The following is a 27,935-nucleotide window of genomic DNA, read 5'->3' on the forward strand; positions in this document are numbered from 1 at the left end:
CCCTCTTTTCTCCTCCGTGATCCTTTAAAATGGCATTTGCCTCAGAATTTATCAACTTTGAAACATGTCCACTTGATCTATGCCAAAGATGTATGAAAGCTCTCTTTGAGTCTATACTATTAAGAGCTTTTTTTCCTCTAACTGAATTTGCCATTTCAATTTCTCCTCATTTAAATGTCTGGGATATTTCTATCCACCTAGAAACTCCAGGGCCCAAGAGTCAGACATATGTTTTACATCAGTTCACAGAACAAGAACTCAACTAAGAGATTATCATTCAATCTCAGTATAATCGCAATAAATAGAGAATTTAGAATGTATTAATCACTTATCTAGAATGAACTGAATCAATTTTATGTGTTCATGGACACACCTTATCTGAATCTATCAGTATGTTTTTTCATAGTAACATCTACCATCACATAACAATGACTAGTCTAAATAAAAAAGTGCATAAGGTATATTTCAGAACGTACACAGCAAATGGTTTATTTAATCACTCCCTTTTTGATGGACAAAATACGTTTTTATATGGCTCCAAGACTAACCATTTTCAAGACCATCTGACAAGACCAGTAAAACCAGAAATGCATGAGATAATAAAAATAGTAATTATCCATGTAAAAATACTGTAAAACATCACTACTTTTAATGGTGACCAGGATGCCTATTCCAAGAACTGCCTTTGATCTGATGGCTCCTAAATCATACCAGATCGGAACATGCCGAAAGACCACAGACGGCCTTGGGGAGCATTATTAGAAACCAAAATGGCATATACTTATTTGTATACACACATTATGAGTAGATAAGCTGAAGAAAAAGCCTGACATTTAAAACAAAATGCAGTATAGTCAACAAAGTCCAAGACCTAAAGAAAATCAAAAAAAATTTTTTATAATCATAAAAAGGCCTAAAGAAAGTATAAAGCACTTTGTTTCTCCTTTTCACTCCACTTGGCTTGGTTTTTCAAGGGATTCCACTGGGAAATTGTATACGCTGTTGTCAGACTCATCACATTGTTGTCAAATAAGAGAAGCGCTCTAAGAATGATTAAAAAGAGAATAAGACCGTAATGAATGGGAAGCGGACAAGTGGAAATTTTGTGCTTGAGAGAAATACTTAAAAATCTTATGATTTCTGAGTACTACAGGCCAATTCCATTTTGTTTATATACAGCAGTGGTTCTCAAAGCGTGGTCCAGAAGCCCATGAAGGGTCTCCAAGACCCTTTCAGGGAGTCTATGAGGTCAAAACTATTTTCACAATAAGAAGAGGTTATTTGCCTTTTTCACTGTCCTTCTCTCACAAGTGTAGAGTGGAATTTTCCAGAGAGTCCATGACATGTGATGATATTATTGCTCTGATGGCTAAGGGAATATGCACTTGTATATTGTTTTAAATTTTCTCAGTGTTAATTTCTAACATAACACATTCCAATAGGCATAACCCATATGAACAAAAGCTCTTTGGGGTCCTCAAGGATTTTTAAATATAAAAGTGTCCTCAAACCAAAAAGTTTGAAAACTTTTTAAAAGAGCGATCTGAGCCTCGACTGGAAACCCAACTATACATTTTGAAAGAGCTTCCAAAATGACATCTTATGACAGGCTTGTAGCAAAAGTCAATACAACGAATTAAAACACACTGCAGTGCTTTGTACAAATGAGGAAGGGTGCAGAGATTTTCTGCCTGGATAAACCATGTTGGATGATGGTTTACACCTGCCAGATAGTCTGGTTCATGGAGTGGTCAGTAGGAATAGAGAGGCCTACTCCTGTTTCTGGGCTTAGCTGAGCTGACCTCTAAGCTTATATTCTGCCTTCCTCTTTCATTGTCCTCCCTCAACTTGAGTATCAAGCTTGGTAACAGAAAGGCACAAATTCACATTAAAAACCAAGTCAAGAAAACAACTTCTGGCAGTCAGATAAAAGAAGATGGAGAAATCATAATTGTTTCTCAAATCACATTTTGCTGACCTCTCCACAATATTAAAGGAAAGATCCAATGGAGACCAGAATTCTTTACTCCCCAACAGCTCTGCAGGGAAAAATATTTCCCTGATGAACACTAATTCCAAATTAAGAGAAAATACTTTCTCAACTGCATGAGATAAACATTTATTGCTACTTAGAGGAAAAAAGAGCAAATCTCACAGCACAAGAGAAGGAATAAGATTCCTTGGCGGGGCTTTTCCAAATAAAGGAAACTGCTTCCCCATTCCTCAAAGTTCTAAGCATCCCAAGCCTTGGGCATTTTTATGCAGAACTAGGTAAGAAAACATATCTTGTCTGTCTCTGAACTCTCAAGGCACCTTATCTATACCTTTCATAAAACAACATATAAATTCACAAGTACTTTAAAATATGTGTAGCTTGTTTTGCCTGCTAGACTACAAATGACCCAAGAACAGAATCTTAGTACCTTTTTTCTTGGGCCCTAACAGTCCCTTGCACATAGTAGGTTTTCAAATATGTGATGAGTGAAAACTATTTTACACGAGCATAACCATTTTTAAAAGAATAACATGAATTGCTCATCATGCCTTTCTCCTCTGACTTTAAAACACCCCAAATAAGTGATGATATGTTGCTACTTACAGTTGCATCTGATAATGACATTCCAGAAAAAGAAATGTTTGGGTCAAACAGGCTGGATTTGAAAAGACCCATGAAGTCTGTGTCATTGTTTCCATAGGTCGGCAAGTTCGATTTAAGAACACTTTCAATGTGATTAGTCTTTTCCATATCATCATTGTTCTTCAGTTTTGAAAATTCAGAAAATTTAGTTTCTGGTAGCTGAAGGTTACTTCGTGAATCCAGATCTTTTTTGGTTTCCTCTTTTTGCAGGTATTTTTCCATGTAGCTTGGACTTTTCAAACCCGAATGAGATGTATTTGACGAGTTGAAATTGAAGACCTTTAAGCTGTTGGGTGGAAGGTTTGGCTGATCTTTGTCTGAACCACAGGGCGGGGCACCCTCGGCCACAGGCTCTAACACGGAAGACCGAGAAAGAGAACTGCTCTGAGAAGTGCTGAACGCTGTGGTCATAGTATTGACTGACGTTACAGAGGGAGAAAAGATTTTGTCTTGTGGTAAAGAAGATAACATGCTTGAGAAAAGTGCACTTTTTTCTAGCCTAGATCTCTTAACTCCACCATTTGTGACATCCTTGCTCTCTTTGTCATTTACCTCTGGAGTGGCCAGAGGTTCATCTTTCCCATTCATGTGAGTATGCAAGGACTTGAAGAGGACACTCTGTTCAGCGGACGTACGTTTGGGCCTCAGTTTGGATTTGGGGTCAAGGTTCTGCATCAACTGTAAAGCCGGTGACATTTCTGGCTGGCTTTCCTTTTTCTTCCCCAAACCAAAGGTAAATACATTGGGGTCAAACACCTTTTCTAAATTGTCCTCGTGAATAGGAGGCATAGCAAAGTGAGGGGCAGGAGAGTTGGGCACCCTGGCCTTCTTTTTCTTCTGGGGCATACAAACTGTGCTGTCCATCTTTTTTATGATTTCAGTGAATTTCTCCATATCAGAAGAAGAATCAAATACACTATCATCGCTACCAGCAGAAATGTTCAAAAGGCTGGCAGGGCTGTCCTGGCCGTTTACAACATTTTGATCTGGTCTTTGAGGGGTTTCTAAATGATTCCTGCTGCCGGGGGAGTTGGTGGGGCTGGATTCAGCCTTCAGGGGTTTTCTGTCGCCCTGACCTTGAGCCTGGATAGGCAGAGTTTTCTCGGATTCTGGCCGCATGACTTCTGGGCCAGATTTGGCTACATGTTCCTCTTTGCAGTCAACGTGTGTGGGTGCTGTGCTCTTATTGCCTGGTTCTTCCTCTTTCTGGGGAGCACAGCTTGCAACGGAAACCACTTCAAGTTCATTATTGTGACAACTTGGCAACTGCACTTCTCTAACTTCAGAGCCATCTGAGGTGATCTGGGAGCTGACATCCTGGGTGCTCTCCACAGGGAGCACGAAGGGCTTATCCTGGACAAGGACCTTGGATGGACATTCATTTCCCACAGTTTCTGGGCTGTGCTCTGTAGACAAAGGAGGGCTTGATTCTCCTCCTCCTCCTTCTCCTGCAAGTTCAGAGTAGGGCGTTTTCTCATTATTCTGATGAGACACAGGCAAAATACTCCCATTATGGTTTTCTGACACTTTTAGATCAGTGCATGGAAAATTGCTTATGGGAGCTGGAGCACAGGCATCTTTGGGAACATCCACAGGAATGGGTGCAGGCAGTGAAAGAGAAGCCCCATTAGATGACTCAGCTGGGGGCTGTGAGTCAGAAAATGTATCCTGTAGCTTTGGTGTGGCTGTTGGAGGTGAATCTTTGGTATCAAGAATGGCGGGGATGTCTTGTGCTGTATCAGTCATATTTTCAAGTACAAGTCTTTGGCTGTCGGCAGCCTTTGCCTGATCCTCTCCTAAGAGCTTGTGGTCCTTATCAGGAATCAGAGCAGTAACCACTGGTTCAGAGGGGCAGCCAGCATCTGTTTGCACATCAGCTTTATCATCTTGGCTAAGCTGAGAACCAAGAGGCAGACCCTCGGCGGGCTCGCCTTCCATTCCTCTTACACTGGGACTCTCGGTCGACGGCAAGATCTCCTCTTCGTGGAGAGTAACTTTGGTTTCTGCAGAGGTTTCCTTCACCAGCACCCCATTCTGGTGACTATTTGGTACGACTTTCTTTTCAACTTGCTCCATTTCCTTGGGTTTTTTGGCTAAATTCAGCTTTGCTCTCCCAACAAATGTTTTATTAGAGGCAGCAGTGTTCCTGGTGCCTCGAATGTCAGCGTTTCTTGGGCTACTGTTCACCCGTTTGTTTTCGAATAAGGAGATTTTAGAGGCAGTGTTTCCTTTATGAACTGGCTGGCTAAATGGATTATGCTCATTTCCCAAACTGTCAAGATTCTTAGCGGTTTTAAGATTTAGTTCCACATGTTTGGGCTTGGCAGGGCTGCAAGAATAAAGCAATAAGATAAAGTTATTGACCTAGTTTTTTAAAAAGTGAATGTACCAATTTAAAATAGAACTATGAAGAACCAACATCTTTCTGGTATATAACAATTGTTTTTTTATGAAACGATTTTTAAACAATTCTAAATACACCATCAACTATTTTTAATGGATGTTTTGCTTCTGTACGAAGGATGAGAAAATCATGTAGCTAAGAAAGTCTAGACGTGGGAGGGTAACAAGTTTGTCAAGTACATACAGTATGTAAGCTTAGTGCTTAGCATTTGAGTTGGGAGACATCTTAGGGCCTGAAGAACATTAGAACAAATTTGAATATTTAATGCACTTCCATTCTTTAAACATGTAAATGATTGCCCCAAACATCAATTGTGTATTTTTTATTTTATCATAAACTTTTTTTTTTTTTTGCTTGAGGAAGTTTAGCCCTGAGCTAACATCTGTGCCAATCTTCCTCTATTTTTTTTTTTTTTTGTATGTGAGTCACCACCATAGCATGGCTGACCAGCAGTGTAAGTCCATACCTGGGATCCAAACCCTCAAACCCCGGGACGCCAAAGTGGAGTGTGCTGAACTTAACCTCTATGCCATGGGGCTGGCCCCCATCATAACTTTTTCTTACATTATTTCAAAAGCCTAGATTATAAAAAATATTTATCTATTATTTACCTCTTTGGATATTTTATTCCCTTCATCCTTTCCCCATAAAATTTTTCTCTGATTATATAAGTGTGTACACTATAGGACATTTGGAAAATATAAAAATGAAAAATCACTCATAATCCCATCACTCAAACAGTATCCCTGATAACATTTTAGTATACTTCTAGTCTTTTTGTATGCCTAGTGAAATATTTTTAGTAGAACTGAGATTCTGTTCATAGAGTTTGCTATCTTGCCTTTAAAAAAAGATTACTTAACCTTATATTTAACATTTTTAACATATTTCAATACTAAAACATTTATTTGAGAAGTTTTCATAATGTCTGCATAAAAGTCCATCATATGGATGTACCATAATTTGTTAATCAATTACTCAATTGGTTTTATCACCATTTTGGGTGCAAAGAGAGTCTCCCCTGTCTCTCTCACATTTCTTGGGTACAATTGCCCCCTAATGGAAATCGTAAGTCTCTGGATGTACACACTGTTTTCTTTCTGAGAAATAAAATGTTCTCTGTTTGGCATTAGCTGACTCTGGTCCTGGCTCTTACACCAATTATCTGTGTGAACTTGGTCAAGTTACTTTAACTCTCTGGACTCTACCTTCTCTATCTATAAAAAACAAAAACAAAACTAGACAGTTTAGAGCAGAGTTGGTCCCACTCCCCCTAAGTTAAGGTTGAAGGAATCCTTGGAGTTCTCTCCAAGGGCTGCAGTTGGGGACAGCAGAGACTGAGGGATGGGGCTGTGGGCCAGCCACCCTCCTTTCAACCAGAATCGCTCCTACTTCTGTTTTATACATCACTTCTATACAAGCTTTCCTAGAAGAACAGACTCCACAGCTAAAAGCAAAAACAAAAATGTCTAAACCATTGGTCTAATGCTTTATAAAATGGAAGAGATAACAACCACTAATATTCACTGATTGCCAAGGACTTAAGAAACACTTTCTCTGGCTGGCCTAATGTATAGGTCTACACAGTCTCTTTTAAGATGAGGAAGTTGAGGCCTAGAGAAGCTAAGTGATTTGCCTGAAGCCACACAGCTAGGAAGAGACAGAGCCATCATTTGAAGCCAGGTGTTCTGGTTTCAGATGCCATGCTCCCGACCACTCCACTATTCTGCTTCCCCAGGAAGGGTCAGGTTAGACTCGCCTCAGTGACCTCCTCTGCTTCTTTCCAGCTTTATGATTCAAAGAGTCAATGAATTATCATGAGATCAATAAGATAAAGTAATCATCCTTTGGAGGCCACCTCAATAATGAGAACACAAAGTGGAGAAGCATGGACATTGGGTGCTTCTCCCGCATGGCCCCACTGCCCTTAGAGAAGGTTGGGCCTAGGGGCCGGCCTGGTGGCGCAGCGGTTAAGTGCGCACATTCCGTTTCGGTGGCCCAGGCTTCGCCGGTTTGGATCCTGGGTGTGGACATGGCACTGCTTGGCAAAAGCCATGCAGTGGTAGGCGTCCCACATATAAAGTAGAGGAAGATGGGCATGATGTTAGCTCAGGGCCAGCCTTCCTCAGCAAAAAGAAGAGGATTGGCAGCAGTTAGCTCAGGGCTAATCTTCCTCAAAAAAAAAAAAAAAAAGAGAAGGTTAGGCCTGTGGAGACTTTTGAGGGAACAGGCAGTCTGACTTTGGGTGAGACAACTTATCCTTCTGGATAAAATGAGAAGACTTAAATTTAAAAGCAAAATTAACTTATAAGTACTTCCTTAAAGATTAAATTCTAAAACCAGTGAGATGATTAGAAATAGAGAGAGCTTACAAATGCCATCAGTTAATGGTATGCCAGGAATATACGTTTAAGAAATTCTCACTAATCAGCTCAAGGAACAGTCAGACATCAAGGTATATCTTAAAATGTAAATGGAATATGCTCCAGGTTAGCCAACGAGCTACCTTAAGGACAGGAACACACGTCTGCACATTAAAGATGTACACCAAGATCAAAATACGTTTTACAACCTAACTTTCTGTGCTATTAAGTTCTGCTACCAAGAGTCACTACAATTAACCCAGTTCAAACTAATTAAAAGGAAGGCTCCTATAATTCATGTTGTAATGCCTTCATTACAGTGTGAGAGGAGAAAATAATCTGGAGCCTAAAAAGCCATGGCTATAATATGAGAGGAAAATTCTCCTTATCCTAAACATACCATTTTAAGAATCTCAACATTCAATACTCGGGAGAGAACCGAAGACAATTTTTCCAACAGCATCAAGAAGTATGCTGCTTCATCATCATCATTTTTCAGAGAACATAAAATAGTTTTAACTCTAAAACTTCAGACTCAAATTGTTTTTAAAAATAACCTGAGTAACATCTTAACTTGAAATCCAACCAGAGGAAAAATTACAGGGTCTGAAAAAATCCATCAGTCAGACAGACATGAGTGAAAGGACTAGAAAGAATTATTAATTTTCCATTTCAATCGTTGCCTAGTCACCAAGTGCAAGGCCTTGCAGAAACAAAATTAAATAAACTCAGTGTCTAGCAAAGGAAAAATTTTAGGTGGAAAATAATCAGTACTGAGAAAAAGGCATTTGATTTGTTCCTATTACAGGAAGCAGCGCATGAAGAAGCGTTTCATTGTGAGATCCTCTCCCCAAGGTTTGTTTACCCTACTCCTTAACAGTGTAACATTTCTGGTTTTTCCACTCTGTCTTTCGATTGGAAGACCAGGCAAGCATCCTTAATCAGGTACACTGCAACGCTTCTCTCCGCTCACACGGAGGAGGTCTGAATGTTCACACTGGCCTTCTACAAATAATGAGCATCATTCACTCAGGTAATTTCTCCAACGCTGCCGTTACAAAGTAAACAGCTGACTCTGTCAAAGATCTCCAGGTTGGCAGCTGGTCAGGTAGCTCAAGTTATTCATTAAGCAGATTTTCCTCTCCAGTGTTGACCAAGCAGACCTCCTACCCTAAAGCTTACTTATCCAAGAATTCACATAGAATGAAACCATGTGGTTTAACAATGATAACGTTGCAACATTACCAACTCTTTTAAGAAATGTGTGAATATAGAAAAAACTTAAGCAGTTTATTTATTTTTCACATGCGCTGACTGGGAGATGAGGAGTGAGAGTGGGGCCTGGGGGAGGATCTTAAGAGTTTTACAGAGTGCCCCCTCCCCCACCATTCTGAAGACCTGTACAAATCACATTTATCATCAAGGCACAATTCCTCCTTTGCACGGCCCTGGTCCTTATGGGTGGTAACATCCATTGGGCAGTTTAATCAGATATCACCTCATATTATTACTTCTCTGCACCCTGTGTGCCAGACTGGGCCATAAACCTTTCAAGGGCAATATACTGAGTCATAGCTGTGATTTTTTCCCATAGTTCCTAGCCCAACACTATGCACAGTAGGTACTCAGTAAACATTTGAAAGATCAGTCAACTTAACAATAAGGAGTCACAGGCTGTTGTTGAACTTGATCTTTCTAATGTGTCCTTTTCACTTAGCAAATAGTCTCCCAGTAAGAACACTGATCTTTCTTCATTTCAGTCTCAAAATTATTTTTCAACCTGGGGGCAAAAATATCACCAGACCCCCTAACATTATAAAGGGGAAGAAGCAACTAAGATACCTGTATTAGAGATTTTTTTTTTAAAGCTGTAGGCCAATAATGCACTAAGTCCCATAAAAGTTTCTGTGAATTCTCTTAAACTCACACGTGTCAAAGAGACTGGGTCATACTGATCATATCAGTGTTTGCTCCCTGTTTTCAAATTCACTGCCTCTGTGTTTTAGGAATGTCCTATCCAGGAATGCCAGTGTGCATTTTGCATAAAGAATAGAATTCACTCCTGTCAAGCCATGCAGTCTTCCCTCTGTTATTTACCTAAACGTGGAGCATCAAGAGAGATCTCACTTTTACATCGACTGAACTTAAACCTTCTATTAAAAACAGAAATTAACAACCAACTAAGCTCCTGAATGTGTCATCATTTTAAACCTAAACTGTGTTCACCTGCCAGCCTCTTATCTTAATTTCAGCGCGGAGGAGAACGGCCAGTGCACAAGGAATCCTTGCACAGATGCAAAGACCCGGAGCCCCTCGGAGCGGCCACCCAGCACGTCTGCGGACAGCAGCTCAGCCCGGCCTGATTCGGCATTGACTTACAGGGTCACTTTAGTGGTCACTGTCGATCGGCCGGCACCGAGATGGTTCCTGGGCTTGGAGCCGTCGGGGTCCGAACCTCCGGCCAATCTGCTCAGCTCTCGGCTTCGACTTCCTTCCCCCCGGCCGTCGAAGTGGTTGAGGAGCGGGCCCCTCTTGTGCTCGGCCTTGATCTCCGGCAGCAGCGAGCTGCTCTTGACCGTGAGCTCGCGGGGGACGACCCGGGCCGCCTCCTCCCCGCTCTCCCCGGGGGCGCCCTTGGCGGCCGGGCCGGGCGCGGGCGCGGGCGCCCTCTTGGGTGGAGACTCCTTGGCGAAAGGTCGCGAGCCGCCGGCGGCCGGGGTGGGCGCGGGCTCGGGGACGCGGCTCCTGCCCCTCCTCTTGGTGGGGGACGAGGCCGGCGGCGGCTGTCTGCTCCGGTCCGACTCCCCTCGCGGCTGCCCTTTGGGGCCGGGGCCGGGCTTGGACTCCGGGCTCGCAGCGGCGGCAACGCCCCCGTCGGGGGCCGCCCGCGGAGATTTCACTTTCTTTTCCGCGGCGACGTTCTCGGCGGCCGCGTGTGGCGCCACCTCGTCGTCGAACACCGCGTCGTCCCTCGCCGTGCAGTGGGGCAGCGCCGTGTCTGCGCCCGGGGAGTCGGTGGACCTCTGCGACCTCCTCCGCCTCCCCGACCGGCGGCCGCCTGACCTCCTCTCCATGTCGTCGGAGTCGCTGCAATCCTCTGCCCCGGGAGCACCCACGGCCGCCTCGTCCTCCTGCACCACCTCAGTCTTCCTCAAGTAGATGTCCAACTTTAACACTTTGCAGGGCTGGACGCGCTCGCCGGGCCGGCGGTCTCGCCCTTGGGGCCCGGCTGGACCGTTTGCCTGCGCCGCGCTCGCCCAGTCCTCTGCGCCCTCGGCGGGAGGGTCCCCTGGCGGAGCAGATGCGTCCTCGGGGGGCTGGCTGCACGCGCCTTGGGGCTCCAGAGGGCCTCCTTCGGCACACACGCGGGGGGCTTGTCCCGACCCCGGCACCCCCCTCGCAGCCTGGGCTGCCTCCTGTTCGCAGCCAGCGCCGGGCGAAGCGTCCTCCCCCGGACTGCGGGCGAGCGTCTCTGCGCTCTCTTGCCTGGAGGAATGCTCTAGTGAGGAATGCAGCTGCTTGGCAGCGGTGGTGGCATCTGGGAGAGTCTCTCCCTCTGCCTCCAGAGGTTCTAATTGGGGTGAATCACTCTCGGGGCACTGAGACACAGCCGCTGCCGCTGCATGGCTGCTCGAGCGGGGGCACAGCGCGGCGTCAGGGGGGGCGGCCGGCTCGCCCTCCGGCCCCTGGGGCTTCTCCCGGGGGAAGCTCTCCTCGCGTGTGTCTGTCTGCTCCGGTTGGCTGCCCTGAGATTTACTCTTCTCGTTCTCTCTTTCCGGGAGTTTGCAAGCGGTTACATCCTTGGGAGAGACTGATCCGGCATTGGAGCTGGTGGGACTCTCTAACCCGTTTCTGGTGTTCCTTCTCCTTCCTGCCGTGAACAGGTTGCCAAGTTTCCCCAAAACTGGCTTCCTTTTGTTCTCTTCTGGTGGTTGTGCTCTGGACTGAAAAATAAAAGGGGACGGGGAGAGAAAATATGAGGACCCAGTTTTTTTCCTCTTAGCAGTAAGTAGGAACTTCAAGCCAAAATGATAATAGGCCAGAGGTTGTGATTGAAAATGAGAGCTGTGTTTTTGTGACATTCCTTCCTACAAAATACACTCTGATTTTACCTTTTGAATTTTTCTCAAACACCATCTATGTTTGGTGCTACTTAGAATAACATTTCCTTTGACTATAATTTAGGAAGAAAATGATAAAGGAAAATTCAGAGGGTCGAAATAACCACTTATACAAAATAAACAATTCCCAGGTCTCTCTAGCCTTTCCTTTTTACCTCCTTCCTCTATAAAGACGCAATTTCAAAACAGCCATGCGTGGCTATAGGGCAGCAGTAAACACACTAAAGTATTTAAGGCGAATTTTTTCTGAAATAGCGCCGTTTCTTTTTGTAGGAGGAAAGGAGGACGAGGAAAAAAACAGTCTTCTCTAGAACAATGAGAAGCCACCTGGGTTCAACAGAATTGCACGGGAAAACCTTCAGGCAAGGAGGAACAGAGCACCTGGGCCCCGCCCCTGGCCCGCCCCCGGCTCGCGGCGGGCGGGGCCTGCGCTCCTCCAATGAGAGGAGCTCGCGGGCATTCAAACGCCCGCGCGTCCCCGCCGAGCGCCTGCGGCCGCTCCCGCGCGCACCCGAGGGGCTTTCCCCGCGGGGGCCCCTAGGAGGGCGACGGAGGGGGGCGGGCGGGGAAGGAGGGCCACCGCCCTCACACATCCCCCCCATCCGGCCGGAGAGGCGCGGGCGGACGCAAGCACGCGGGGCTCTGCCCGGGGCCGGTCCCTCTCCGCCAGGCTGGGCTCCGGGCGCGCACAGGCGGGAGTCCCGGGAACCACCCACCGTGGGAGGGGGCCCGGGCCGCCTGCGGTGATCCGCCTGGGCCCCGGGTAGGGGAAAGGCCTGCGCCTCTCCCAGCCTGGAGTAGAACGGCCGGCACCTGGGAGCCCGCGCCGGAAGCCAGGAGGGCGCTCAGAACAAATCAGTCACAACAAACCCGCCCATGGGCGCCGGACGGTGGAGTGGGGCCCGGGGCCCGCATGACACGGGGAGGCCGGCCTGGGGAAGGAGGGAGCGCGAGCGAGCCCAGCCTGGGCTGCTAGAGGAGGGATGCGTATTCTGGGTAACGACCCCACTGAACCCAAGCCCACACGTGTGGCTACAGGAACTCAAGAATTAACTCTTCTACTTAAAACCCAGGAGAGCTGGCTTGAGCCCCTGTGCAGCAGAAAAGAGCCCCTCTTTCTTGGAAGGTGATCATTCAGGACATTTTTACAATATTAAGTGTTTACAGGGAAGGTCCTGAATCACTCTTTAAAGCAGCCCCATTTCAGTTGAGTTATATGCAGCCAGTTGTCTGGTGACGGTGGGAAAAAGGAAAGACTGTAAGATAAAGCATGGAATTAACAGGGTCAGCAGGCAGTGATTGAGACTGTCCTGGCACTGTAACATCATGTAATTCTGCGACAGCCTAGTGAGGTAAATGCTGTTTACCTCAGGAGAAAGAAATGAGGAAAGCAAAGCTCAGACGGCGAAGAGACTTAACGTGTGTGTTGGCAGTAGGTAGGGGCAATGAAGTCAGGATTCAAACCCAGGTCCTCAGCTTCCAACTCGTCCTCCGACTCCACCCCAGGAACCTCTTTGTAGAGGATATGGAGGTGCGGGGGGTCCCCCTGAGCCAGAGTCAGCCCAGAGGAATAGATCCCAAGCCACACACCCACAGAATCAGCTCCTGCTCATGAAGCAGCTTTACTGACAAAATCCAGAGGCGATTCTTCTGGTTTGAGAAGCACCTGGTGGGAGATGTGGAACCAGCCAGTTGCTGGATGAAGAAGTGGCCCAGCACTGCAGCTGCTGGGAACTTTGGTGACTGAGTCAATATGCTTCTAAAATCTAACCAGGTTTTGATTAATAATTCAATTCTTCAATGGCTATATAAATAATATAGGAAGAATTCACAGTGTAATTTAAGAAAAAATAGATTAAAATATTCAAACTTTCTAAGGAGTATATTTGGACTCTTTTACTATGAGTCAATGGTATTACATGATTTTTTATCATATTAATTCATGCTTACTGAGACCTCTTTATATGCTAGACACTTGCTAAGTGATTTACATAGATTCTCATCAGAGACAGCCCTTAAGGTAGGTAGTGGTTTTATGCCCATTTGCCAAGGTTACTTATCCCTGCCCAGGTCCCACAGCCAGTAGTCTTTCTAACTCTGGAGATGGAGTTCTTTGTCTCTGTTGCCTGGACAGGCCTTCAAACATATCCTGAAGTAGCCAAAAAAATAGGTTTGAGTCTGTTGGCTAAATTCTAGCCTGTGTCTAAAGAAAACAACCAAGTGTATTAGACTGTCTTGCCAAGGATGTTGCAACCCATTTTTCCCATGAGGTTGAAAGCTGCCTGATCAGCAGTCCTCTCTGCTCAGTTAGGCATTTTTTCATTTTTGGCTATAGCTGCTTTTTATAAAACCAGTTGCTCTCGGTAACTCAGCCTCATCAACCACTTGACTCATCCTCCCCCCAGAGAGGTAACCAGTTCATCATCTGCCAGGCTGCTCTGTCTGTTGAACTTTGGAAAATTCCAGAGTTTTGTTTGTTTATACATGAATGTTCGCAGCAGCTTCATTCATAATAATCAAAAACTGGAAACAAATGTCCATCAGTTGGGGAATGGATAAACAAATTGTGCTACATCCATACAACAGAATACTACTCAGCAATAAAAGGGACTGAACTTCAGAAACATGTAACGACATGGATGAATCTCAAAAGCATTATGCTAAATGGAGGAAGCCAGACTCAAGAGGTTTCATACCGTGTGGTTCCATTTATATGACATTCTAGACAATTTAAATCTAATCTATAATCATGGAAAGTAGATCAGTGGTTGCCTGAGGGCAGGACAGGGGGTGGAGGGGTTACTGGAAAGAGGCACAGAGGAACTTTGGGGGCGATGGCAATGTTCTATATCTTGATTGTGGTGAGGGTTATACACATGTACATATCTTTCCAAACTCATCAAACTGTACACTTCAAATGGGTGTGTTTTATATATAAAATATGTTAATAAAGTTGATTTAAAAATAGAGCATTTTCCCTGGGAAATAAAGAGCAGAAACACAATCCATCTGGCTCAGCTGCACAGTTCATATTTCTTAGTCAATGGAGGCCCCAAGTTATTTCACAAGGCTAGTCCTCATTTATAGGGGATTGCAGTCTTCCCCGCAAGGAGCCAGGTCCCGGTGCGTCTCCAGCATCACTTCTCTACGCAGGATCCTCTGAGCAGAGTTCAGAATGCCCCATTCCTCCAGAGGAAAGTCCACAGTCACGTCCTTAAGGAACACCCCTTCTTAAAACAAGGCATACATTTCTTTGCAGCCTACGATTATTTCTTTCCAGTGTTCATAGAGGAAGAATGAGCATGGCAGACAGAGAATGAAAACCTAGATGGCCTGGGAGTTGTCCGGAGTGGAAGTTGGCGCCTTCTTCAGTAGGAGGCTTTGTGCTTGAGTCCTAAACCCAGGATGGGAGGCCACAGCCCCGACACCTTCTCCCTCAACCTTGACGATTATCTGTTAGGAAGGGGAGTGTTCTGAAAAGAGGTCATGAGGGCCCATCAGTCTTCTTCTTCCTCCCCCAGGCTCCTCCCCAGGTTCTCCTCCGGGCCTGGGCAAGGTACTGAGGGTTCTCAGGGTACTGGGTGTTCTCCGACTACAGCAGAGCCATGCAATCCCGGGACCTCCTTTGTATTTAGCTTATTAGCGTGTACTTTCCGCCCACCTCACTGTGCAGAGCCTGCGCTTGGAATCCTCCTGTCACCCATGCCCTACTGGGTGACATGTCTACAGCAGGAGTATGTAGAAATGGTCCATGGGTTGTGTGCTGGGATCTGTTTTAGAACGTTCTTATTGGCTAACATTAACTATGGCTCATGAAGGGACGAGTGTAAGCGTCTATGACAAGACCATATTCCAGCAGTATTCAACCATATTCAAACTTCTTGGTGTGGCAGCACCTACTATCAGCAGCTAACTTAGTAAAAGTTACCCTGTACTGTTATATATAATTTCAGAGATCTCTGCTATCTCCTCCACTAGTCGGGAGCAAAAGGTCAGGAGAGACAGGATAAATTGTTAATATACCACCAAATGGTGAATATACCAAAATGTCTAGACATATGGTCAAAACAGTGTGCTTTCTGTGTGTGCGTGTGCCTTTTTGCATTTTTTTTTCAGATTACCCATGGAGTCATTGCATTTAATTTTGAAGTACTTGACCTGAAATCACATTTAGAGGTTGCAGAAAAATATGTTGAGCATATTATTTGAAACTGTAACTAACATACTGTTTACAAGTAAGTCTTTCATATGTTTCCCACCTTTTTGTTGCCCAGTGGAATATAAGCCCCTTAAGAGCAGGAAAATGTCCTGTGTGCATTCCCAACACTGAGCACAGGGACTTACAGCGAGAGGTGGACATAAATTAGTTGCTGCTACTAAAGAATTAGTAACAGCCCGCCTCCCTTTCAAAAGGGAGTTACCCATTCTTGGAGATAACTAGAAACACGGTTAAGTCTAAACAAAACAAAAACAGAATAGAAATCTTTTCTGCACAAGACGTAGCGGGGTCATGAATTTGCAGCTCTGTCCTGCCCCGGTGAGGATTCTGCCCGGTGAGGCAGCTCGTCACGCACAGACTGATTTCTTCAAATTTATTGCTGGCTCCCAGCCTGCATCTGACTCGAGAAAGCAGATCAAGACCTTTTTACGTGTACCTGTGCATCCTTCAAAAATGTGGTCATTGATGTACAAAAGTAACTCTTTTTCTGAAAAGACTTGTGATTTCCTAAGTGCTCACTTTGTTGGTTTCTGAAAGATACCTCAGCTCCTTAACTTGAGCTCAGCTGTGATGGGGAGCGAGTCCGATGGACATTATAGTGAATGATGTGATGGGCCATGTTACTTTAATAATACCTCAGGCTCACAACACATGTGTATGTGTGTTTGCATTGGTGAGGGACTTTTTTTCTACATTAGATTTTTTTAAAAACAGCTTTAGTTGTGTGACTTAAAAAATATAGGAATTTTTGGGCTGACTCCATGGCCAAGTGGTTACGTTTGCGCACTCCGCTTTGGCCGCCCAGGGTTTCCCCAGTTCCGATCCTGGGCGCAGACATGGCACCACTCTTCAGGCCATGCTGGGGTGGCGTCCCACGTGGCACAGACAGAGGCACTCACAACTACAATCTACAACTGTGTACTTGGGGGCTTTGGGGAGAAGAATAAAAAAAAAAAAAAACGATTGGCAACAGTTGTTAGCTCAGGTGCCAATCTTAAAAAAAATATATAGGAATTTAAGCTACTTCACCCTTCACTTTTGAAAGTCAAAACAAGGGTTAGAAAATTCTGTTCAATAAAAGCAAGACATACTTTTGAACCTTGTGATGACTAAAGAACAAAGATGGGGAGTGGGGAGGGGGAGGGGAAAAAAAGAGAGAAATAGTCAAAGCTGGATAGAAAATCTAATGTTGAGTTAGGTTTCGAGAAAAAGAAACACACAAAAAGCAAGAAAGACTTTCACAAGGAGACATCACTCTTTTCTTACAACTTTGAAGATATTCATGCTGACGACTTTTAGAATTAAAATTAAAATCACATTTTCCCACGATAAATGTACAATAGAATATCATCTGAGTCTCAGAACCACAGACACGTGAAGTTAAACTTAAGGGAGAACCCAGATATGGATCCCTGACACTGCAGACCTAGATCTGGAATTGGCATTTAAAACGATCTGCTCTCCTCTTCATCGCTCCATTATGTGTTTTTCTTTTTGGTATTACTTGCACTAATATATACGGTCCACTCTAAATGCATACAACACACACAAAAAAAAAATCCAAAAGAAGAAATGAAATGTTCACACAAAGAAACTTTGACCTATTAAGCACTGAAACTTTTCATTTTAACTTTTTTTTTTTTGGCAGGGAAAGATTCTCCCCAAGCTAACATCTGTTGCCAATCTTCCTCCTTTTTTCTTTCTTTCCCCACTCCACAAAGCCCCAGTACATAGTTGTGTATAGCTGTAAGTTCTTCTGGTTCTTCTGTGTGAGCCACCAACATAGCATGGCACTGACAGATGAGTGGTGTGGTTCCACGCCCAGGAACCAACCTAGGCCACTGAAGCAGGGCACGCTGAACTTTAACCACTAGACCATCAGGGCTGGCTCTCATTTTAACTTTTTAAATAAATATTTTTCTTTTGCATGTTATACAATTCCCTCCCTCAGAGTATACTAAATATAATTTAGCTACTTCTTAATGATCCTGGAGACAGAACGATGGACCTCTGTTATTACATCTGTGCTATGAAAGTGATTTCTTCCAGGGCTGTTGCAATGAGTGAAGAATAAGGCTTGCACTAAATGACCCACAGACTATAGCACTGTTTGGTAATAAGCAGGCCTCTTACAAAAAAGCATATGAAATTACTACACTCAACCATTTTTGATCTATGGTATAATTTCATACAGTGCAACCAATTATACTTTACATTAGACTTTCAGAGCCTTTCTCTCCACTGTCACTGGTCCCCATTCTCCCGAGCTGGAGTGCTTCCTTGCCCTTACACTGTTTCTAATATTGGTCAGCACTCCCAATGCCCACTCCATCTCTGCAGCTCACTATTGATTTCCTTGTTTTTTTTAAAATCTATTCTCTGTCCTTTCAATTTCATGTGACACGTGCTTCTCTACTTATAACCTCAATTATGTTTTTTTCTAATGCTGCCACTTCAAGCCAAGGACAATCACGTCCTGTTGTATAAAATCATAGGTACACTATTGGATGAAAGAATAGTGACAGACTGTTTTTGTTTTTTTAACGGTGTCCTGACAAAGAGACATTACTGACTATGAAAGCCATAATTTAGGAAATAGTTATATGTTCATTATTCCAAAAGTATTTTCCGCTCTTCCAGAGGGTTTAATGAAGAAGTAAAGAGTTTCTTTTAAAAAGTAGACTCCCAGTTCCAGGTAAGAATTGTCTTCAGGTCGTTTACTGTTTGACAGAAACAGAGTGAAACCTAATTGTTTAAAGCCGTTGACACTTGATCAATCAGAAAGATAAGATCATAGAATGTTTGAATTGTAGGATCTTTTACTCACTCATTCCACTAATAACTACTGGGAGTCTGCTTTCTGCCGGAATTTTCTCCTTAAAGAGGCCAAACCATGGCCCAAAGAGTCTAAATAATATTCCTAAGACACAAGTCAGGCTTTCTAAAAGTTAGCTCAGAATTTTTCCCATTTGAAATCATATCACTAGAAAAATAAGAATTTATTTACTAGAATATGATTTATGGACCACTTTTATGAATGTACTGACTGCAGACAGTGTGTTATACCTGTGTAGTGGGCCTGTTCCTCAGCATCACAACACAACAATGGATGCGACTGAGTAAACAGCAGAAGAGCTCTCCCTTATTATGGAGAATCAGGTGACTGTAAATAGTGTGTGCTGGATAGCTCTGTTTGCTCACCCTTCCTCAGCCTTCTCTGTGCCCCAGGCCCTTGACCATGATGGAATATAGAAACTGACTCCCTTACCCTTTGGCTTTGGGTCAGTTCAGCCAGTGGAAGGAACTGACAGGAAATCAAAGGGAGGGACTGGAGTGAAGTCAAGGTATTTTTCCCCCATCTCTCCCTCTCCCTGTTAGGCTCTGGTGGGGTGTGGCCAGGCTCAACTCTGCATCTGTCAGGCAGCCCTCCCTTGCAGCTACACTTCTCCAGGATCCCCATAATTACTTCCGCCTCCTGCCCCTTCAGGCCTGGATGAAAAGAGTCTCAACTGGTGCTAGCCAGGGGGTGCTTCACTAGCCTTTGCTTGGGGTGAACCAGGTTTTGTGGGGCGTGAAGCATATATAATTCTGAGAGCTTTCTTTAAGAAAAAGAACACAAAACAATGAATTACAGATTTAGGGAGAGGCCATGTGTATGCAGAACTCTGAAGCTTAAGCAGCTTTCTTCTCTCTTGGTTTTCTTAAAACCTTGCCTACACTTTGTAAATACTCCCTCTGCTTTCCTCAGTCACCCACATTGAATGGACTACCTGTTTCCTGTGCTGGGATCCCAATACTTGCTGTGTGCCTAAGTATGGGTAAAAATAGCTCAGGGTGTTTCTCGATAGGTAAATTGAGCAGAGTTTCCCAAATTTTTTCTTTTTTTTTTTTTTTGAGGAAGATTAGCCCTGAGCTAACATCTGCTGCCAATCCTCCTCTTTATGCTGAGGAAGACTGGCCTGAGCTAACATCCGTGCCCATCTTCCTCTACTTTATATGTGGGACACCTACCACAGCATGGCATGCCAAGTGGTGCCATGTCCGCACCCGGGACCCAAACCGGTGAACCCCGGGCCGCTGAGAAGAAGAACGCGCGAACTTAACTGCTGTGCCACTAGGCCAGCCCCCCAAATATTTTCTTTTTCTCACAAAGATAACTATCATGCTGAATTAATTTGCTTTACAGTAGAGATGTATAATCCAAATTTAGTGAATATTTTTCCTTATGCGTAATGTGTAACTAAGAGGAGACAAAGGGATTTGAAATTTACAGCAAAGTATTTCTTACTGATGCCTGGATTCTGTGCATCTCTCTTTTTTTTTTTTTAAAGATTTTATTTTTTCCTTTTTCTCCCCAAAGCCCCCCAGTACATAGTTCTGTATTCTTCGTTGTGGGTTCTTCTAGTTGTGGCATGTGGGACGCTGCCTCAGCGTGGTCTGATGAGCAGTGCCATGTCCGCGCCCAGGATTCGAACCAATGAAACACTGGGCCGCCTGCAGCGGAGCGCGCGAACTTAACCACTCGGCCACGGGGCCAGCCCCTCTGTGCATCTCTTGATGAATATAATCAAATCACTGACTAGTTAGCTGCTAAGTGGAATAAAGAAGCTTAGCCTAACTGGCAAATGGAAATGTGCGCCTTATGAAGTAGTCAAATTGGTTCCTTTTTTACTGACTCAGAACCAAAAAAGCCTGTTCTTTATGCCATTTAAAAAGAATGACTTGCATAATAACTCATGTCAAAGATCAAGAATAAGCCCTTTAAAACACTAGGAAACCATATGTGAGTCTCAGAATCCGAGTTCTCAAGTGCCAAGGATTACTCTTCAGTTAGGTCATCCATATATGAGTGATGTGATGGGGGAGATGAGAAAGAAGTTGGGGAAAAGAGGGTGAAGCGGCCCAGGAAAAGACTGACACAGCACACCTGCCCTCCCAGCAGGCACAGCCAGCAGTCAAGTCCACTCTAAGGAGACTGAGACCAGGAAGAGAGAAGGAACTTGGAGGTGGAAGTTCTAGAAAGAATGAGGCCTCTCTAACACAACACTAATGATTCTGGGCTCTCTCTGAGCTTCTAGTGACCTTGAGACTTCATAATCCAAGGTTAGTTTAACTACATTTAAAATATGGTAGAAAATAGTGGATTTATTTCTAGAAAATGGAAGAATCTTTATCTTTCCAATTAATACATACTTCCCAGAAATTTCTGTTTTCTGTAATTTCTATTGAGAATTCTTGGCTTCCTAGCAATACTTGCCAAATCAAGAAGCAGAATGCATGCTTTTATGAAGAGAATTCAGGAATACTACTGAGTAGGGATGAAATCATTTATCCTCTCAAAAATTCCTCATCTGCCATACTGGGTATTGAGAAATTCACATGAAATGATATATATGAATATGCTTTGAAAAGCACAAAGCACCCTAAGACAGTGATGGCTGGCATAATTAATAGTCTGATATTTTGCTGATGTTTCATAGCCCACATTTAAATTATAGAAGCTAAGCAAATAACTAATAAGATTAATTTATGATTCTCAGTTGGTGAGATGGAGATGAAAATAGCAGTATCAGATGCAGTTTCTAAAAGAGTGAATGCGTTTGTAGAACTTAGCATATCATTGCTTATGAGCATTCATTTTCAATGTGTCATGACTAGAATAAAGAAAACAAACAAGAGTCTACTTTTTTTTAAACTTTTTTCCCAAGATCATAATGTACAAAGGATATACAGCTAGGTTGAGTGAACACCTTTGGATCATCCTACATAAACTAGCACCTCACTTTCTGTAACATTATCCTCCTTATTTTTCTTCGTAGCACTTATCATTACCTGAACTGTACTTCATATTAATTTGTATATTTGTTGTCTGTCTTTCCTTATAGAATGTAAGCTTCATGAAAACAAGAATGCCATTTTGGTCACCAATGTGTCCCCAACCCTTTCTTAATGCATGGCACCAGTTGGCATTCAATAGATACTCATCAAATGAACACATATTTTCCAAAGATCCTTTACTCTCTCACCCATCCACAAGGGATTGCCAGACAACAGGGTGTAATGGAACGGCCAGTGGTTTGGGGGCTACAACTTATTACTGAAGTCCTCAGTGAACAACTCTCAGACAGGAAGAAAGGCCTATCTAGCCTTAGCCCCCTTTACAAATGACTCCTCCAAAATCTCGTCTCTGAAATACTCATCCTCTGGATTGTTTTGAGGATCAAATGAGATGTTTGTAAAACACCTAGCACAGTCTTTGGGAAAGAGACAGGGAATGGACAAGGAAAGCTTAAAAAAAAGAAAGAAATACATATTCATGTCTGAAAGTCAGAATATATAAACAAGTACAAGGAAGAAAATATAAATTATCCTTAATTTTTCCACCCCAAAACACCACTATTACTGTTTTTTCTTCCTGGATTTTTTTCAGGGCATTATACAATGTCATTTTATACCTGCTGTTTGGTAAACTGTTCTTTCACTGAACTCATACCAATAAATATATTTCTATCATTATATATATATATATATATATATATATATATATATATATTTTCTTCTTCTCCCCAAAGCCCCCCAGTACATAGTTTTATATTCTAGTTATAGGTCCTTCTGGCTCTGCTCTGTGGGATCCTGCCTCAGCATGGCTTGAGGAGTGGTGCTAGGTCCATGCCCAGGATCCAAACCAGTGAAACCCCAGGGCCGCCAAAGCAGAGCGTGTGAACTTAACCACTTGGCCATGGGGCCGGCACCCTTTATGATAATATTTTTAATGGTTGCATTGAATTCCAGTATGTCAATGTAGCACAATCACACAGTTACTCATTTATGTTATTCTCAATGCATTACAGGCTGCAGAAAACATATCTGCAGCTTATCTCTATACATATCCTTAATTATCTCCAGAGGATACATTCCTAATTAGTAATCAAGGGAAAAGGAAAACCACAATGAGATCTCTCTACACACCCACCAGATTGGAAAATAATTAAAAAGAAAAATAATTCCAAATATTAGAGAGGCTGTGGAGCAATAGGAACTCTCACACACTGGTGATTGGAGTGGAAAACACCTCGGCATCATCTAACAGACCTGAAGACACGCATACCTGTGAACGAGCAATTCCTCTCCTCACTATACTCTCTAGAGCAGCAGTTCTCAAAATTTTGGTCTCAAAACTCTTTGACTCTCTTAAAAATTAAGGACCCCAAGAGACTTTGTCTATGTAGGTTGTATCTATCAACGCTTATCAGGTTAGAAATTAAAACTGAGCAAGTTTTAAGTTCAACAATACTCAGGAAACATTCTATTAGCCAACACAGCAAGACATCGTTACACATCATGTTGCCTCTGCATCTCCACGGCACGCTCGCGAGAGCATGAGAGAGAAAGGCAAATAACATCTTAGCACTATTATGAAAATAGTTGTGACATCATGGACTCCCCTGAAAGATCTCAGGAACCCCCAGAGGTCCCCAGACCTCACTTTGAGAACTGCTGCCCTCCAGAATCTTAGGACTATTGCTCCAGAATGTATGCACAAGCATGTTCATAGCAACATTGCTTGTAACAGCCCCCAACAAGAAAGAGACCCAGATCCCATCAACAGTGAAATAAATCACGTGGTGCATTCATAAAGAACAGTCCACAGCAATAGAAAAGAGTGAATTTCAGTTGCACACAATCCATGGATGAATTTTATAAACATAAAGTTGATCGAAAGAATCCAGACACAAATGACAACACAGTATATAATTCCATTAGGTGAAATCCAAGAACAGGAAAACTAAATTGCATTGTCTTGGGATATATTCATAGGTGGTAAAACTATGAAGAAAAGCAGAGATGTGGTGATCATACCAGTTCAGACAGTGGTTACCTCTTGTGGTGCAGATCCTCTCTTTATTTAAAATTCTGGTATTTTGTTCATCATGGATTTTTTTGTATTAAATTTTATTTTTTTAAGTGTTGCATTAAAATATTATTTGATTACTGAGTTTTCTGGCACCCCCTTAAACTTTGCTCCTGAGGTGAGTGCCCCACTTCCCTCACCCTAGTCCTGGCCCTGGAGGTGAGGGAGCAGAGGGAGGTGTGATCAGAAAGAGACCACCTGAGACTGAAGGGGTAGCAGCAATATGCTATTTCTTGACCTGCATCTAGTTACACAAGTGCTTGCTTCCTAATTATTCATCATACCTTACATTTATATTTTATACACTTTTCTGATGCACACTATGTTTTACAATAATTAGGTAAACATGCATTTCTTTGCTTTCTAATGGCATGGGATACATTTTATATACTTATTGGCCCTTTATTTTTCTTCTTTTGTGATTTATTTCAGCTAACATTTCTTAAGAATCTACCATGTGCCAGGTAGCTCCTAACAGTCCTATGAGGTTGTCACTGTCATCGTCATTTTACATTTGAGAAAACTGGGGTGTGAAAAATGATTCGCCCAAAGTCAGCACAGCTGGTGGGACCAGAAGATGCATAGGAATGTTTGTGCCATTTCTCTCCTTCCATTTCGTGCTCTGTTCCTCTCAGCAGCATTTGACTGTCACACACACATACCCTAAACATGATCGGGGAGAAATGAGGTAGGTCACCTCAGACACAGAAAGAGCCTAGAAGCTAAGCGTGCTAAGGAAGGTCAGGAGGCGGAGCAGCTTCGAGGATGGAAAATGAACGCGGAGACGGAGGAGGGACTAGGAGAGACAGCCTCAGGGGAGCCCAGAGCACAGCACTGGAACCGCCAACCCGGGGAGAAATTCACACTTTAACTCTCGGGGGCCTATAAAATCAGAGGTGTTCGTTCGGTGTCTATTACCTTTTTCCACTCTCTGAATCTTCCAGCCCTTCCTCTCAGGAAGATCCCCTTGATTTCCCCTCCCATGGAACTTGGTCTTATTGCTCACTCCCTCCCTGAGACTCTGTCTTGGGGGATTTGGGACCGTGTGTGTTCAGGGGATGGGAAGACTGTGAGAAAGTGGCTGCTCCTTCAGTTTTGAAAAGTAAAACATTTCATCACCTCTCACCACGCTGTTCCTGGCAGGCAGCGTGAGCCTGAGATGCCTTCTCTTTGCCTCAGCTTGCATGTCTGGATTGCATTTTGCAAACACTGTTCCTGTACAGGCTTGAGGCAGACAAGCCTGTGTACCCAGGTTGAGCACTGCCCTAGTCCCGATTACGCCTGGAGAGACAGGCAGCAGACTCCTGCCCATTTCAACATTTGAGTAAAAATTAAAATGTCTTCTCACTCGCCACTACTCTGAGTCCTCCAGTGCCTTCCATGCACCTTTATCTCAGATCACAGAGAAACCCAAAGGAGAAACAACCTTCAAAATTATCAGCCTGGCCAACATACCTCCTCCTGCAGTTCTCCGCCACCCCACGCCAAGCTCACTTACAATGTACACAGGCTATGGTTAAATTAACCTGCGTGGTACATTTTTAGCTATTTACAATGAAGCTTTAAAATGGTTGACCAAGGGGCCGGCCCGGTGGCACAGTGGTTAAGTTCGCACATTCTGCTTCTCAGCGACCCGGGGTTTGCCAGTTTGGATCCCGGGTGCGGACATGGCACCGCTTGGCAAAACCCATGCTGTGGTAGGCGTCCCACATATAAAGTAGAGGAAGATGGGCACGGATGTTAGCTCAGGGTCAGTCTTCCTCAGCAAAAAGAGGAGGATTGGCAGTAGTTAGCGCAGGGCTAATCTTCCTTACACACACACACACACACACACAAAATAAATAAATAAATTAAATAAAATGGTTGACCAAAATATCAGAAATTTTACTTATTCAACTTAAAATGCTTTTTGAAGGTTCATAGTCATGATGGTATTAAAACCAAGATGTTTAATTTTTTTTATTCGGCAAGTCTTTTAAAAAAGGCATTTCTTGTACAACACAAGGTCTTAATGCTGCTAGGATTTCTAGGACTATATTAGAAGCTCATACCTTAATGCAAAGACCATTTGTCAGGGTAGTTATTAAGCCATTATGTCTAAAATAGCAAAGAATGGGGGAAAGTATTAAGTATTAAAAAAGAAAATGACAGCAATAATGCCCAACACTTACTCTGGGCTCTATATTTATGCCTCTATGATCAAACCAGCGAGCAAAGTTTAATAGACCTTATATAAACTTCTTTTTCTTAAAAGTTTACAAGATTGCTTTTTTTCTTATAACTTATTTTAAGCCATAGCACTTCTTGAATGATAGGGTTGTAAGAAGCTGAGTCTCTCCCATAAATTTCCGTGTCCTAATAAAATCTCTTTTGGGGAAAGTATGTGCAATACATAATAACTTGTTATAGGGACGGACTGGTGAGAGCAGCAGGCAGCCAACGCCCACTGGAGAACACATTTGCAAGATAACCTACATTTTAAAAGAGTGTGTGATAGATTCTACCTTCTCTTACCATGAAGAAAAATAAAATCAATCCTTACTCTCAACAGAATATTTCCCAACTGCTTTCTTCCAAGGGGCTGGATATCAGTTCGCCTTTGAAATTTGGAAAAGGGGCGGGGAGCAGACTTTTTTTTTTAACTCAGGGGAAAAAAAGGATTAGCTAAGTTCTTTATAGCACACTCAACAGCAGATCTGTAAAACTGACATTGATAGAAGGGCTGAGGTAACTAACTCAAATATTTAATAAGTAGTTTGTCAATGATTACCTGTCATATTTTAAAGAACCTAGAAAAAGGCAGACACAGCAGATCACAGAGGCATTTTCACTTCTACTTTAAGCCAAAGTCTCCGAGGGTACTCAGTGTCCCACTCTATTCCTTCTACTCACAACTGCTTACGGTTTTTAAGCCCAAAGAATTTGCCAGCTCTAGACAATAAACACTTTGTGAAGTTAATTGACGTCATTAATAATAATATTACACAAGTGCAAAACAAAGTCTTAGTCAATGAAGAAATAACAAAACCTCTGTTTCTTACCATGATGTTGCTTCTTTTTTGCTTTCTATAGAAACAGCAAGAGAAGATGAGAAGTCAAATGTAGCCGTGCGGGCATTACCAGCATCAATCTTCTTACTTCTCAAAATAGTCTTGTCCAGTCCTTCTCCTTCCAGCCTGCCCTGTCTCAACTCTCAGCAGCTCACCTTCCCGGCAGAGCCTGCTGCTCTCTCCCAGAGCCAGAGCCCAGTGACAGATACTGACTGTTCACGGGAAAAGCACATTTAATAAGGGTGTGTTTGATTCATAGTTGAAAGGGTTAAGGAGGTGCGCCCTTTTTGGGTGTGACACTGAATCAAAATTGTTGAGAAGACAACAGAGGAAGTAGTAGACAGTTTGGGGAAAGTTGCCCTTCCTGCATTCAATTATACAGAAAACCTCATGACAGGAGATAGGAAGTAGACAGAGCAAGAAGGATATTTCAGCTTTAATTGTTTTCTTTCTCTGGTGAACAAGGTCAACTTTCTTTTCTTTTTTTTTTTTTAAGGAAGATTAGCTCTGAACTAACATCTGCTGCCAATCCTCCTCTTTTCGCTGAGGAAGACTGGCCCTGAGCTAACATTCGTGCCCATCTTCCTCTACTTTATACAAGGGATGGCTGCCACAGCATGGCTTGCCAAGTGGTGCCATGTCTGCACCCGGGATCCGAACTGGTGAACCCTGGGCCACCGAAGTGGAACGTGTGAACTTAAATGCTGAGCCACTGGGCTGGCCCTCAACCTTCTTTAATGCTGAATTTTTGTGATGTCTTGTTTTAATTCCAGCTTTAATTTACTTATGCTTTTTAAAAAAGATATAAATTATATCCCATAGGCCAAATACCATGTAATATTATAAAAAAAGTAACCATACAACATAATAATAGAAAAGGCAAAAATTACATCCACCTCACTAAAAGCCAAAGAAATGAACCTTATATTCATCAACAAATGTAATTCAATAATTATAAATTACCATAAAATTTGTCTCAAAAGTTTCTAGTTTGAATAAGTCTTTGTGTGTGTGTGTATGAGGAAGATTCACCCTGAGCTAACATCCATTACAAATCCTCCTCTTTTTTTGCTTGAGAAAGATTAGCCTGAGCTAACATCTGTGCCAATCTTCCTCTACGTTATACGTGGGATGCCTCCACAGCATGGCTGATGAGTGGAGTAGGGCCACACCTGGGATCCGAACCTGTGAACCCGGGCCACCAAAGCAGAGCACACGGAACTTTACC

At 43.3% G+C, this 27,935-nt stretch overlaps 1 protein-coding gene across 4 annotated transcripts in view; it reads right to left on the minus strand.

The window, feature by feature from the left end:
* Positions 1 to 27,935, minus strand: part of CRYBG1 (crystallin beta-gamma domain containing 1) — a 186,416-nt gene that overhangs the window by 40,829 nt on the left and 117,652 nt on the right. For 3 of the 4 annotated variants that reach the window (XM_046675090.1, XM_046675091.1, XM_046675092.1), the window contains 2 exons: positions 9,785 to 11,349; positions 2,600 to 4,967 (listed from right to left, as the gene is read on the minus strand). In XM_046675090.1, coding sequence (XP_046531046.1) covers positions 2,600 to 4,967; positions 9,785 to 11,349 — 3,933 coding nt within the window. Of the gene's footprint in view, positions 1 to 2,599; positions 4,968 to 9,784; positions 11,350 to 26,698; positions 26,917 to 27,935 lie in introns of those variants that run through there. The other variant, XM_046675093.1, reaches the window with a different exon arrangement.

The sequence above is a fragment of the Equus quagga genome, chromosome 11, assembly GCF_021613505.1.
Source record: "Equus quagga isolate Etosha38 chromosome 11, UCLA_HA_Equagga_1.0, whole genome shotgun sequence".
NCBI classification, from domain to species: domain Eukaryota; kingdom Metazoa; phylum Chordata; class Mammalia; order Perissodactyla; family Equidae; genus Equus; species Equus quagga.